The following is a 15932-nucleotide window of genomic DNA, read 5'->3' as shown; positions in this document are numbered from 1 at the left end:
GTTAAAGGATTCTTTGAGGGGGTGACCGGAAGCCCTAATCTGGAACAGTTTATGACGTCATTTCACCCTAGACTCAGATGATTGTTAGCATGTGGAAATACCACTCTGTACCGAGATTCGAACTTGTGCCCTGTATTTCTAAACCGAGACTTTTAACCTGACCATTTTTTGACAAAATTAATAACATCTTTAATTTGCTTACTTTTTATTTATGAGAGGTACATGTACAAATAATTGTAAGCTTGTATAGCCTACTTATGAGTAATAAATCCAAACATCAACGCCATTTCCACTCAACAATAAACTACATAGTTAGTTGTCATTAACAGCTGATTTAGGTACAGATGTATAGCAAGACGCAACACGAACATGATGAACAATTTTCTATGGCATTTGCAAAATATTGTACATAGTTCACAATGTTATTAGAAAGAAAGAGTCTTTGTGATCATTTCGGTGTAGCGCAAGTGAACGTTTTGTATTTTGAAACAATCTGTGAACGTCCGCATATACGGACGTGGGATCGAAGAAAAAACCACTCAATTACTATTGGCGGCTGCATTTCTAGGGATGGGTGTATTTTGAAAATATATATTCTCTTTTTGCAAAAAATCCATAAGCTAAAATAGATGCCCAATACCGATTATATTAGGGTCCACTACGCGAAACTGTATGATCGGAAGTGGCCTAGCGCAAGCGATCATTGCGCCTCATCTTGCACTATCCATTCTGAGTTTAACGTTCTTGGGCGCGAGGAAAGGATGGATAATAAAAGGCTGATATTTCCATGACGATTTCTATGTCTATGGAAATGTATTATAGTATAATACAAACGTGATGGTCGTTTCAGAAGCAAAGTAATTTAGACTGGTCATTGAAACTAAAAGCGAATGGGATATCGTTTAATTAGAAGCCACAATCGATTTTCTTGCATCAGAAATTACCTAATCCTATTGTGCAGAGAAATTATTCAATCAGAGTCACCAGGGGCGAGGAAAGTGCCTGTGAGCACCGCGATAATGGCACCTGACCATCTTTAACAACAGGGTTGCAAAAACTGCGCTTTGACTTATATTTTTGGACAAGCCATTGATCAGGAAATGTTGAATTTGATTAACTGATTAATTATAGTGCGAGTATTATAGAGAAGAAATCGGGCATGCATGCCATCAGGTCAAATGTTCATAATATATTTGGTTACTCTAAAAAAGTGAAAAATTTGCATGTTAAAAATTACTTAATGAAAAGTTATACGTTTAAAGTTGTATGTAAGATAAACGGAACAGACAGAAAAATACGGAAAAGTATATTATTCCACGAGGATTGATTGCATTCGAGGCAGAGTTTAGGAGTTTCTTGTACACTAATAAGGCCCAAAGAACAATATTTATTGTTGAAGATACGGGTACTTATTTTTGCAGTTCGTACATGAAACTGGAGGTAATTATTTGAAATGTGAACGTGTTCATAACAAAATTAGTTTTTTAAGAAAATTTATATTAGAAAACATTTATTTTCTATATTATATTTCTTAAAAGGTATAATTACCTTAAATAAAAAAATCATTAAAAACATTCCATGTCCAGAAGACGGAAGTGACATATTTTTACAGTATGTACAGTGACACTGGATGTTACAGTATATACACTAAAAATCATATTTGGTCTTCAGCTATTTTCATTTTGGATTGCTTACAAAGTTGCCTGAATTTCCTACATTCAGATGTCTATAATTAGACATGAGTTAAAGAAAATTTGTCATGGAACAGAATGAAAATGTTTATGCCAACAGGGAAATTATGATACAGGATATGACATTTATATACCTATATAAAAAACGATTGAACCATCTTAAAGATTCAAGGATTCAAGATTAGATGTTCAAGTTATAGTTTTACGCTTAGGTTTACAAAAACCCAACTCGGCAAATAAATATTTAGTGTGTGCTAAAGGCTTAAAGTATGTATCATAAATCTTCATAAAATTAGTTTTACTCTTTCAGCCGCCGATTTCCAAAATTAGACATAACTATTTTTGGGGGGATTTAGTATCTAATAAAGTCAATATAAAAGCCATGAGATTTTAAAATATTCTTCGATATAATATGGAAAAGATTGTCAATGATAATTCTGACGTAGTTGTCTCACTTAAATCACTTATTAAATTTATGCGGATATAAAATCACAGATGCAATTGTTTAAAATACATAATGGATTTCTGTGGAGATACAGTTTAAATAGGCCAAGCTTTAGCTATATTTTCTCAATAAACGACCAACGTAAGAAAGGTTATAAATATTGTCATGTTTGAAATTATCGGAACTAATAAACATTAATAGGGTATGGTTTAGAGCATGCTTCGTCACACTAATATTTATATGTATGTTCCAGCCTTTGCTGCTACCCATGCAGACAACCGTGAGTATGAAACTATATCATTTTGTTTTGTTGTGTCAATATAAATATTAGAGTACTAAAAATCAGGTTTAGTATTTTATTCAACCAATCTTTATTGTGAGCAAATAAAACAACATGCTCATTGTCGAAAGTAAATCCTTGATTCATACAGTAAATATCATATTCACTAAGAAAGTAAATTGTATTCATGATTTGAAATGGAAGGATGAAATAATAAATATCTGTATACGATTGATTTTTCCCAGAATACGCATGTTTTGCTAGTAACTGAAATTTTTAATTGAGAAGAGAGAAATTAACTAGCAATTTATTTTAGTAGAAATTCTATTTCATTTATATTGGTATCTCATTGTCGACAAGGAAACCGTTTACAAACCAAGACATTTAAATAAAGCCTTTTCAACACATAAAGCGTTAGGTAAATGACGATTAATGAATAATGAAATGCGATAAAATAATGATGCAAAAAAGGTTACGTTCCAGTTTAACACTAGTAAGTACTAGTGATACCTCATCTCTCACTTTGCATGTACTCTGCATCAAAACGTCCTGTAAACAACCTAATTAAATTACTTTACTTAACCACATTTTCCAATGAAAGTGTATTTTTCTTTCTATTGTAGACTGGAAGTGATGCGTGGTGCATGAGCTACGTAGTCTCTGTTGTACAATTAGTTCATATCTGTTAAAATATTTTTATATCCTTGATATTGTTTTTTTGTTCTGTTTTATTGTATGCTTATTATGTATTGTTGGTTTCATTCTGATCTACTAGTAATATTTGTAAAATTGGTGTTGTACTGTTGAAATAAATAAATAAAATATTTTGGACTGTAAGTAATAATATTTCATAATATAAGGTTAAATACTAAAATTACTTATATTACGTCCACTGTAAGAACTTTAATTAAAATCGCTAATCATCTGATGAGTGACAGTTTTGAACAATTTAAAGATTTTCTTGAGAATGTGACTAATATGAGAATAATTGCTTACATCATAACTAGAAAATAAATTTACACATTTTTTATGAATTGATTGATTGATGAGTATTTCATAGCACTCAAACATATATAGGCTACACAACTCAGTAAGTGTTGACTGTTGTTTTGTTCAGTGGCATGGAAGCCCAACACCCAGTACGAGTACGCAGTGAGAGCTCGTACTATGGCGGCTCTCCACCAGGTGGCACAACAGTATGTCGGTTTGGTGTTGAATGCCAAACTCTATCTCCAACAGGCTTCTAACAACGTGGTCACCTTGCAGGTAAATAGTTGGACACGCAAAAATGTGTTGTTATGTTATTATAACTCACATACATTGATAACGTGACTTACATAACATGATATGTATTCTAATTATTAGAAAGCGTGATGCCGAGCCTATTTTACGATCTTTTAGTCTAAACATCTGCCAACGCAGATCAATAATGTAGCCAGAAAAACATTTGGGGGGTTCCAGACAACTGATATTTTCCCGTAATGGACAGAAAGGAAGGCCGTAATGGAAGGCACCTTTTTGTCCTTTAAAAGGTTCTTTACCAGTTTTTTTTTCTTTTTTTTTTCTTTTATTATTTAGAGCGATCTCAGCAGTACATGTCAGTAATACTGAATTATAAAATTCGTAATAATCGTTTACTAAAACAGTAACTAAGAAAATTCAAAATCGGGGGGTCCGGAACCCTTGAATTCCCTCGCTGGTTACATCTGACGCAGGTTACGGGTGTATAAGAATACAACCATATACGCTTCATATATTGCCAATAAATAAAACAAGTACGAAAAATGTTAATATAGTTTTCAATAATGTTTCAATTATCTTAATCCATATCCTAATCTAATTTGTAAATATTTCGAATCATAAAGAAGACAACAGTGCAAAATGTCCTGTTTAAGACTGTCTTAGATAAGATATTCAAAGTGGATTTTATTAATAAGCAGGATAATGTTACATGCAGCAGGTCTGTCTTTTCTTGGTAATAATAAAAAGAATCATAAAATAGTTGACGAGTGTATGGTTTTATACCGTACATCTATTCCTGAATAAGTACAGCTTGTCATCCTTTAAAATAATTTTCATAATACATGGCCCAACATTTACAGCGAACTGATACAATTTAACAACAGAATGAATGTTCAGCTTTGTTTATTTCTTATAATCCACAGTCGTTAATTAAACAAAAAACATTTCATAGGAGAAAAAACTTATGAAAAAGGAATTACATCAGTGGTTATAAGCAGCGAATTAGATGTATTAAAAAGATGCAGCAACTTGAATTAAATTATGCTGCAAAAAACGATAACAATGCTCATTGTTTCGAGAAAAATGTTACCTCATAAATATTTGTGTACATTTAAAATTTGATACATTTCAGTACTAAAGTTTTGCAAGGCAACCATTTTACAATTATCACATGTTTATTTATAATTTAGTGTAACTAATTGTCTAATAATTACTAAACATTTCCAATACAAATTTGTATTAGAAAACGTGTCATTATAATTCGTTACTACAAATTTGTCACTTTTAAAATTGCTCCAAGAATTCTTTATTTAAATGGTTGTCATAAACTGAATATGTACCTATACATTATATTAATCTGAACATGTAGATTAGTAACCATGTTTCAACATTTATCATAAATTGTAGTCTTCAAATGTTGAAAACTTCTTTTATAAAACTATTTTTGAGACTAGTCTAACCAACGTTCTGCGGCTGAAGCAGTATTAACTATAAAAAGATTTGTTCTTCTATAACTTTGCATAGTGGATACCATGAGAGATTAATACAAAGTCTAAGTTTTAGGTAAATATCGTTTCAGTTTGCCTTGGAAGAGTTCAATAGCTTATAAACTTGAAACGCATTGTTGAAAAATATGCTGTATTGCACATAACAATTGTCGAGAATACTTTACACTACTGCATATTTTATTTTCAGCTCCACAATGCTCAGTATGCTAATGTGCACGCCAACCTCTCCCAAGGATGGTCCACGCCAATCCCTGAGAGTCAGCGGCACTATCAGCCCATTCCCATGAGCAACAAACCTTTCCAACTCGTATACAAGAATGGAGTTGTAAGTCTTAACATGTTTTGTTCTTAAATGAAATATACAATATTAAGTTATATTTGTATCCAGAATTATGAAATAATATTCTACGTTAGTTGATATAATAAAGAATTATACAATTAATTAGTATCAAGGTACCTGATAATTGAGATATGATGTCCAGATCAGCCGAATGGTGGTCAGCAAGGGCGTACCTACCTGGGAGTTGAACATCCTCAAGAGTATTGCCAGCCAGTTCCAAGTAGATACTCAGGCAGAGAATCTGCAAAAGTCCCGCATCAACAGCTTGCCTACCCAGGAGACTGTCAATGGAGTCTACAAGACCATGGAGGACTCTGTGTCCGGGGAATGTGAGACCCTCTACGACATCTCTCCTCTCCCCAAGGTGGTGTTGCAGAACAAGCCTCAACTCGCTCCCATGCCTCACCTGCAAGCTGATGGACAACTCATTGATATCGTGAAGACCATGAACTTCAGCAACTGTGATGTCCCGTCTGCTTATCACTTCGGCATCACTGGCCTCACCAACTGGGAGCCTGCCTCCAACCAGATGGGCCAATTCCTGGCTGTAAGTTCTATCAATGTTTGTGTATAAAATATTCATAATCACAAACAACATTAAATTGTTTTTTGGTTACTGTTGTGATTATGTTAATAATTTAGTGGAGAATTTAGAATTCTTCATCAAGACTATATTCCTATGGATTCTCTAATTTTGAATTTAATATTTATATCAATTTATGTTGTTTATGGACTTCTATATATTATTATTTAACTATGTTCAATGTTATCTATTTTTAAAATAGAACAATCACGTTTCAGAGGTCGTCAGTCAGCCGAATCATCATTGCTGGTAACCTCAAACGCTACTCTATCCAGTCATCTGTCACCACCAACAAGATTATCGCCAGTCCATTCCTCTATGAAAAACAGAACGGCATGGTTGTCAGCCGCATGAACTTGACCTTGGTCGATGTCAAGTCTGCCAGCAGTTCTCCTCAGTCTCCTCCTAACCCTCAGGTCATCAAGAATTTGGTCTACGAATATAACCCAGCTTCCCACCAGGAAAACACTCAGAAGCAATACAGAGAGTATAATGGAAATGAAAATTTAAGTTCCAGCTCTAGTTCCAGTAGTTCTAGCACCTCCAGTGACTCATCCAACTCCGACTCTAGCTCTAGCTCTAGCAGTGAAAGCCAAGAACAAAACAACTACCAGCAGAAAAATAGGTTTGCCAGGTCCGCCTCTTCAAGGCGAAATCAGCAGTCAAACTATAATCAGGATACCAGTAGTTTCTCATCATCTTCTTCCTCATCCTCTTCGTCCAGCTCCAGTGATAGTGACAGTAGCAGCAGTTCCAGTTTCTCCTGGGATAGTAGTGAGGAGGAAAACTGGCAGCCAAAACCCACACTTAGCCAAGCTCCTAACTTCCCTTTCTTGCCCATGTTCATTGCTAACCAAGGAAACTCAATCCAGTCTGCACAAGAGATCCAAGGAGTATCAGTTGTGAAGAAGATCGCCCAACAGATCGGTTATGAGATGCAATCACCTAGTGCAATCCCTGGTCAGAAAACTCTTGGGATGTTCACTATATTGACTTCGGTGCTTAGAACCATGAATTCCAAACAGATGGAAGAGGCAACTAGAGAACTCTACTTTCCTCTGTCTCGAGCTTCCAGCACTAGCTCCAGTGATGCTGTAAAATATCAGGCGTGGTGAGTTGTAACAGAGATCAAATCTTAAAGTAATATCTAACCAATGAAGTTTTGTAAATAATATTCTGATATTTAATAGATTTCAAACAAATGTTTAATATTTAAAAAGGTATTCTCTGTACTTTATCAATTGCTTTATTTCACGTTTCATGTAGGGTTGCTTACCGCGACGCCATCGCCCAGACAGGCACTGGCCCTGCTCTCCTCACAATGAAAGAGTGGATTCAATCTAAGAAGGTTCAAGGTGAAGAAGCAGCCCAAATACTTGCAGCACTGCCTTACTCCGCTCGCTTCCCCAACGTTGAATACATGAACACATTCTTTGTAAGTATTTATGATTCAACATTTATAATAATAAATTTAAATGTAATAAATACTAGCATTTAACCGTGGATCGCACGCAATTCCCTCTGCCTTGTATTGTATTTAACATCCCATGTATTTGATTAAATAATTGAACAATTCCACTAACACTGGAACAACGAGTATTGTAGAAAATGTGAATATGTGTTAAAAAAGCGTCTATTCACGGCTCTTTTAATTTACTTAATGTATAAGATTTTCCGGGTGCCATAGTGATAGTTTGCTTCTTTGCTCCGATAAAGAAAATATATAACTTACGTACGACTGAAAAGTTACTTCGGTCCAACGAGTCAGATACGACCGATTAAATTCGGAATTACTTTGACTTTAATGTATTTACGGTTGCACTGTTCAGTTTATGCTGTTGCACTGAACAAGAAAATAAACACATACGTGGGTTTTGGAATCTAACTTAAATTTAAAAGTGTTTATTTGCGGTCTGCGATGTTTCTGGTGCTATAAGTAATATTGATTTTTACCCCTATAACGTAAAAATAGGAATCCACAACAACTTGAGACATTGCTAAAGTACGCTTTAAAGGACTATTGCAGTTAAATGCATTTACTTCCGTCGCTTGTATTCTGCTTCTGATATAAGAGGAAGTGTGGCATCTCTTTGAGTTTCTTTACCTACTAACAGTACAATTGCTAACGGAGAAAACAATTTTCGATAGCCTTATGTGCAAAATAATCACACCTTTGCCCATCAAGATGGGTTTTAGAACACTGTTTAAATATTATTTTTCATACATTAGGGATACTTTATTCCTCACTGTTTCAATATAAGAACAAAATAGATAGTAACTTTGTCTTTACAATTTACATAACACTACTGATTAAGCACTATATAATAATTCAATATTTTCTAAAATTTAAATGTAAATCAATGTTTATCCCAAGTTGATAAACTTCGGCTGAAAATGTCAACAGCTGTTTAGGATCAGTTAACTTTGGATTACGTATCATAAATATTGTAATTATTTTTCCAGAATTATTATATATTCCGAGAACCTTTTCCAATGTGTCTCACCTCTTAAACCTTCCTGGGACTTCTAGAAATGTTTCAAAACCAAAATTAGCCAAAACGGTCCAGCCGTTCAGTTAGTATTAACAATTAAAGCTCTAAAAGAATATAACTTTTACACTATACAAACATTTCTCTACTCTATATAATTAAAATATTTATGTATTATACCTTGAAACCTGCCCTAGTTCATAACGCAGGCGGCAGTGAAAACTGTATTAAAATCCATGAAGTAGTGTAGAAACTATCATGCACAAACAGACCAACACAAAAAGCGATTTTATTTATACTACGCATTGATTGGTATTTGTTTTGATTACACATACTTTTTAACGTTAAATTACGTAACATAATTATTTTAATAATCCACAGGCTCTGGCAACAAGCTCTGAAGTGCAGCATCAACACTTCCTCAACACCAGTGCAGTTCTCTCTTTCACCGTACTTGCCCGCAAAGCTTTCGTCAGCAACTCTACTGCGCACAATAGATACCCAGTCCACGCTTTTGGAGCCCTCAAGGATAAGAATCAGCAGCCCGTAGTCCAGCAGTACATTCCCTACTTTGCCGGAGCTCTCAAGCAGGCGGTTCAACAAGAAGATAGCATTAAAATCCGCACCATGACTTTGGCTCTCGGAAATTTGGCTCACCCAAAAATCCTGGATGTCTTCGAGCCCTACCTCGAAGGCCAGAAACCCATGACTCAATTCCAGCGCCTGACTGTGGTTGCTTCACTGCGCAAGCTGGCCCAGCTCTACCCCAAGGTTGCTCGTCCTGTTCTCTTCAGTATCTATCAGAATACTGGAGAAGCCACTGAGGTTCGAGTGGCAGCATTCTATGCTCTCATGAAGACCAATCCTCCAGCACAACTGCTCCAACGTAGCGCTCAGTTCACCAATTTCGATCAAAATCCTCAAGTCATTTCTGCAGTCCAGTCAGCAATTAAGACTGCAGCATACAATCAAAAACTACCCTCTGAGCTGTAAGTATTATTTAGAAGAAACTCTTCATTAGTTTATTATTCATATTAGATATTTAAATGCATGATATAAATGTATTAACAGTGCGTGCACTTGACTCACGTAAATAGAACAACGAAGTATGTCTGATGGCATAATTTAAAATTCTCCTACCATTCCTTTCTTCTTATTATTTATATTCTTAGTGCTGCAAACATTGAATAGTAAAAAATAAAAATAAAAACATTAAATTACTAAATTTTATAACAACATAATAAAGGCTACTGAGTAGCCCAATAAATAGTATGTAGAGATATCTGGTTCTGAAGGTTCTATCTGCATTTACGCAAGTTACTTTTAGGCAAGTTATATAAGTTTAAAATTAATATAAAATTCTATCTTAAAATATATAAATTAAAGTAACTTTTAAAAATTACTCATTTATTTCAAATTATTTTTATATTTATTACAGATATTAAATTTATTATTGTTTTACAGATCAAAGAACGCCCAAGCTGCTGTCAACCTTCTGAATCCCAAGGTAATGCCTGCCCAATACTCCAGGAAGAACATTCGTTCGTACTACAATCAACAACTCAACCTTGGTTACAAACAGGCTTTCAGTTACATCGGCAGTGATGATGGCTTCCTTCCCAGCAACATCTTCTATTCTTTGCGTAAACAGATGGGAGGTTTCAATCACAAGGCAGTCGGGGTAATCAATTTTACATTAATCATTCACATGCTTTCGTATCCTTTCGTGTAGATAATATACTACAAAAACGATCGATTGTTTAATACTATTTCACCACGTTTGCTTGTAGTTTGCAGCCATGTCCTCCAGTCTGGATGTTTTGACAGACCTCCTCGAGGAACAGTTTTCTGATGCTCCTTCTTCCTCCAGCCATAGAAGTCAGAAGCAACCACAACAGCAGGGTCCTTGGAGCTTTGAGAAGATCAACAACATGCTCCACATTCAGCCTAGCGAGCAGGAACAAGTCGAAGCCAGTCTTCTCGTTTCATATATGGGCGGAAAGCGATTCTTTGCCATAGATAACCACACGGTCGAACTGCTTCCTCAACGTAAGTTCTTTTTAATCTCTTAGAATTCATAAAGAGAATATCTATAATCGTCTTTATACCTTTAAAATTAGTTTTTGCATACAACATTAATAAACACGTTAAACACGATAATCTCACTGTCAGAAACTGATAAATCACTACATGTTTCAGTATTCAAGGAAGCTGCAGCTTCTCTTCGCTCTGGAAGAAGTTTCAACTATACTAAGATGGCCAACACATTCGCTCTTAATGTTGCCTTCCCCACTGCCATGGGTCTGCCTTTCACCTTCTCTCTACAGATCCCAACTCTGCTTTACATCGGTGGCCAGGCTCAGGCTAAGAGTCACCCTGATCTCGCCAATGGAAACAACCACGAAATCCAAGTTCCACAGACCGTCAACGCTTCTGTTGACTTGCAATTTGTGTAAGTTTATAAAATGTAATTTGTGGTTAAATACAAATCACCACATTTGCTTAGGAACTATAACTGACAATATTCCGTTAACTTTGATTGAATATCCATGTTCTATGTATTCAATTAAATACATGTGCAACTGATTTGCATCTGACAAGTATATTTTAATACCAAATGTATAAATAAAATATGCAGATTAAAAAGATACGGATGAAATTCTATTGTCGTTTATACATAAAATACATATCTTAATTTTATTGATCCCATCATTTTTCGTCCTATTTCTAAATTGACATTAAAAGTTTTCAAATTATTGCAGATACTCTCTACGCGCGCAATCCTCAATGGGTTTTGTGGCTCCCTTCAACCGCCAACATTACATGACTGGAGTCAACAAGAACTTCCAGGTCAACTTGCCCATCCGAGCTCAGGTCGATTTAGATATTGTCAACAACAAGGTGGCTGCTAAGGTGCAACCCCTAGACCAGCACAACAAGCAGAACCTGTTTGAGTACAGCACTGAGCCTTATACTTGCCGACACAATGTCCTTCAGATGGCTCAGAATCCTCAAGAACAAATACATCAGAGATACAACCAAAACAGGAAGACTGTCCATGTCAGATATCCCAACCAGGTAATAACTCAAAATAACTTTTCTTTCGACACGTGAGCTTCACAATACATTAAAATTAAAATGTATATAACATACAATATTTAATAATATTTTAACATGATTTTCTCAGATTCACAAGACTCTCGGCCAAGACAGCACTGGATTCGCTTTTGACTTTAACTACCAAAGTGAGCAGAAGTTCATTGACTTCGCTGCCCTCTACAATGAAGCCCACAAGCGCAACGATCCCATTGCAGCCGTCATCTACGCTTGGGCCGAGGACTCCATCAACTTTAACAACATCACTCTGACTTACAGTCCTCAGAAGAGTTCTGCCAAATACGCTCGCTTCACTGCTGCCTATCGTAAATACCTTACTTTGTTAACGACAATATTAATATCTTAAATATCTACAACTTAAAGACACATGTTAGATGTTTTATTGGCTTCTGAAATTATTTAGTGCATTGTTGTTGCTTTGCCTGTAACGTAGCCTATAACTACTTATCATGTTTACAGTTGACAACTCAGAGAGTGAGAACAACCCCAGCAGCTATGGCAGTCAAGGCAATAACTACCACAACAGTGAGCGCAGTGATAGCCAGCAAGCCTCTCCCAGTGACCATGTCTCCGTCAGTATGGCTCAGCCTTCCTCCTCTTCTCCTGACTCCCAGAGCAGACAACAACAGTTCCTGCAGAAGGCTGGACAGGGCATCCAAGGTAAGCACTGCTAAATCCATTATAGTAACAATCCAAGGTGGGAGTGAATCCATATCCAGCATTATAGAGCTGAGACGACCCAGGATGGAAATAAAGAAAAACTCTTATGACTGTTTAAGTCTGAGAGCTTAAACAAACTACTGATTACAATGTATTAGATTTTTATTGTTTGATGGCCTATATGTATATACTACTCAATAAATCAATTATTTGTTATAGTATAATAATATTATATTATAATTATAATATAATTATATTGTTTAATTGAATGAAAAATTACACACATCCTAATAATGTCTAATCTGTTCAAAACGTTAATAATGAAATGTACGAGTAGAAACATATAAATCAATGTATTGTAAAGTTATCAATATTTTGAAATTTTAAGCATTTTTTCGCTGTTCATGGAAAAGGTTTTGTTCAATCATGGGTCGTGGGCAGACAGATGTATTCTCGTATTTGACAATTAATTATGTGTTCTATTTTGTCACGATCAGACAAAAATTTAATTTCAAGCAATCATACGCATTTCGAATATCATGTTTGTATATGAAAAAATCTCTTACATAAATAAAAGGTGAATACAAATACAAATTACAATCCCTATGAAACTACTTAAAAAGGTTAACCAAACAGCTTACTGAAGATTTGGCATTCTCTGACTTCCATTAAATTGGTTTTATATAACCAAAGTGTTGTAACGATGGAAGTAATGTGACTAAAACAAAGAACTAATACAATGGACCATTGTCCTTAAGACATAAGTTGAATAAAGAAACTGGCTTATTATTAATGAGGGTGCTATGCGCAGGCTTGGAGAAGACAACAGTTTTAACAAACTGAAAGGTTTCAGTCATGATATCGTAAGAGGGAGAGACCTCTTTACGAACCTTTTATGAGCATTTTCTGTTTCTTTATTCATATCCCAGCTGTATTTATATGCACCAGTCAGTAAACATACAAATGTACTAACTAGTGCCATTATCGTTTTTCAGATAGTAACACAATGGTGGTTGACGTTTCCGCTGAGTTCCTAGGCCAGACTAAGGCTCAGTATGTTGCCACTCTTGCTGTTGCCACTAGCTACGTCTCTCCCAAGGCTAGGCTGCTCTTCTTTGCTGAAAGAAATCCTGCACAATCTGACAGGCCACAGCAGGTTCGCATATTTGTATTCATTGTATTCATTTCCTTCAAGTATTTTATTGTAAGTGTTTTTATTATAAAATTTGTATACAAAATTGACCTATTGGCTTTGTCCTCATGATAGCGCTTAAGAACATTTTCTATGTGTATATAATATTTAACACGGCCTGTAAAAACAACAACTATCCCAACAAATCAACAAGTTGAATTGATACAAAAATAGATTTTATAAATATCTTGACTCGATTCGTTTCAATACAGTAACCGCTCAAACTGTTTGTAAATATGTGACGTCGTTATTTGTCTGGAACATTCCTAAACATTTTTGTAATTGCCACATGTTTATATCTCGTACGATTTTTGTGTAATTCCCATAAGAAATAAATTGCTAATATTTCAACTGTAAAAAGAGATATATATACCTTTTCTTATTCTGACTGAGTTACAGTTATTAATTTTAATCGCAATTTTTATTTAATATCACTGACTACAAAATAAAAGCCTAGCAAGTTATTTTTATACTATGGTTTATAATCACTTTTAATTTGACTTCTAATATATTATCAGATGTATGCTGCTGCCGAGTCTTCCATGCCAAATGTTCCCCACATGAACTACATGAAGGCTCTTAATGCTGATCCTACATCCTACCTGAACGCTGCAGTTGCTTTCGGCGAAAAGAATGCTCAGCCTGCCACAATCCAACTGAAGGTAATCTGTATGCGCTTTTCACAATTTGGTCCTGACTATTAAAGTAAACTAGTAGTACATTTTAATCACGTTTTTAGCAAAAAATCCAGCCGTACTTTATTCAAAGTTATTATTTACGAAGCTTTTATTTACAGTGGCCTCATAATCTGACATTAGTTTATCTTTGATAGGGCAAGATGCAGCAAAGCCAATCACGCCGATATTACTTGGACAACTACCCTCTGACTCAAGTGTGCAAGCATCAGATGCAGCAAGGCAACTCCGTGCTGTACGCTTGTCGCAATGTCACCCTGCAGGCCAACCTACTGGATCAGTACAAATTCACTGTCCAATTTGAAAAGGTAGGCGCTTTGGCTGAGAGTCAGTTATTTTTAAAATCAGTCAGGCTTAAGTACATACGTACTTACGAAATAGTAATTATATTAATTCGGTAAACTAATATAAGGTACCTCTTAAGATTAATCTATTCATCCCTTGAGAACATAAGTCCTGTGTGATCTACACTTTTAGGACTTCTTTTTAAAGACATATCTATTTTCCTATGGTATTATATTCATTTACTACAGTGCTTTAAATTAGGAAAAACATTTATAATGACCATTTCAACATTAAATGAATACAGATATTCTTCCAGTTAGCATTTCAATAATATAGCAAGTATTTTATAGACAGGTTTATATGGCAGCACCATTAGGTTTCTTTTTTTCATCCATAAAATACGACAACTCTCCTTCAAGCACATGCAGAACAAAATATGGTTATCAAAGGAATAAATTAACGAAAGAAAGTTTATATTTTATTATAGAGCTGTTAACTTTTAGATTTAGATTTTATTTGTTATTTAAAAACTATTGTTCTAGATGTTGTTTGTATAAACGTTATTGCAATTTGATTTATCTGTTCAGCAAAATTCTGAGTTACTGTTTGCATAAAAAGATACGTTTTATACTGTTTTATATATAATATCTCTAAAATGATATGAAACAGACGTTTGGATTGTTTAGTTTTTTTTGTCAATATGGAATGTCAATAATGAATGGATATTGTTGTTGTTTTTTGTCTGATTTAATTTTGTTTGATTTAAAAATTATGTTTGTTACCTTGTTATTTGCAAATTATCCTGTATTCTTTATAAAATAGTTGCACATCAAAACAATAACTGTTTTGTCTCATGTAGTCTTAAGCACTAAAGTAAATGTAAATACTCGTGTTAAGTAAAATAAATATACATTCTTAGTGTTAAGAGAAATCCGTATTTACAGATTCCTAACTTCTGGAAGAATGTCACCTACAAGGCATATGCTGCCATGCGTTATGCTGCCTATCAATATGTCAGTGAAGATTTCATCAGTGCCAGCAACCCTGCCAACCAGATTGAGTTCAATGCCAAATTTGCCCCCGACCTCAGATCTCTCAACTTGACTATGGCTACTCCTCTGTTTACTGCCAAGTTTAAGAATTTGCGACTCAACAAAAACATCAAACCCTGGATTGTGATGCACCCTGAGTACACTCCTCTTGAACTCGCAGCTAAGCACTTCTTCAAAGGACATCAGTTCCGTAAGTTGACAGACTTTTCCAGTAAATTGATCTTTAGAATTATAAAGTTTCTTTAAGACTAAATTTAATGAAAAATTATAATTTCGTATTTTCTTACATGTACAGGTTAAATCCTAATTTTATGACTTTGCAATAAAAATGGTACTTTTAAACGCTGCGATCT

General features: G+C 34.9%; 1 protein-coding gene across 1 annotated transcript in view; it reads left to right on the top strand.

Annotated features, from left to right (window-relative positions):
- Window positions 1–15932, top strand: part of LOC124363525 — a 54361-nt gene that overhangs the window by 544 nt on the left and 37885 nt on the right. Inside the window, exons 2-18 of the mRNA XM_046818774.1 lie at window positions 2390–2416; window positions 3534–3682; window positions 5354–5491; window positions 5649–6053; window positions 6308–7200; window positions 7356–7524; window positions 8960–9567; window positions 10043–10259; window positions 10369–10627; window positions 10778–11030; window positions 11341–11656; window positions 11766–12000; window positions 12155–12355; window positions 13351–13511; window positions 14066–14209; window positions 14380–14550; window positions 15472–15769. Of these exons, the coding sequence (XP_046674730.1) occupies window positions 2390–2416; window positions 3534–3682; window positions 5354–5491; window positions 5649–6053; window positions 6308–7200; window positions 7356–7524; window positions 8960–9567; window positions 10043–10259; window positions 10369–10627; window positions 10778–11030; window positions 11341–11656; window positions 11766–12000; window positions 12155–12355; window positions 13351–13511; window positions 14066–14209; window positions 14380–14550; window positions 15472–15769 (4644 nt within the window). The remainder of the gene's footprint in view (window positions 1–2389; window positions 2417–3533; window positions 3683–5353; window positions 5492–5648; window positions 6054–6307; window positions 7201–7355; window positions 7525–8959; window positions 9568–10042; window positions 10260–10368; window positions 10628–10777; window positions 11031–11340; window positions 11657–11765; window positions 12001–12154; window positions 12356–13350; window positions 13512–14065; window positions 14210–14379; window positions 14551–15471; window positions 15770–15932) is intronic.

The sequence above is a fragment of the Homalodisca vitripennis genome, chromosome 5, assembly GCF_021130785.1.
Source record: "Homalodisca vitripennis isolate AUS2020 chromosome 5, UT_GWSS_2.1, whole genome shotgun sequence".
NCBI lineage: Eukaryota > Metazoa > Arthropoda > Insecta > Hemiptera > Cicadellidae > Homalodisca > Homalodisca vitripennis.
The sequence above is the reverse complement of the archived record's forward strand: the minus strand, read 5'-3'. Positions and strand labels throughout refer to the sequence as shown.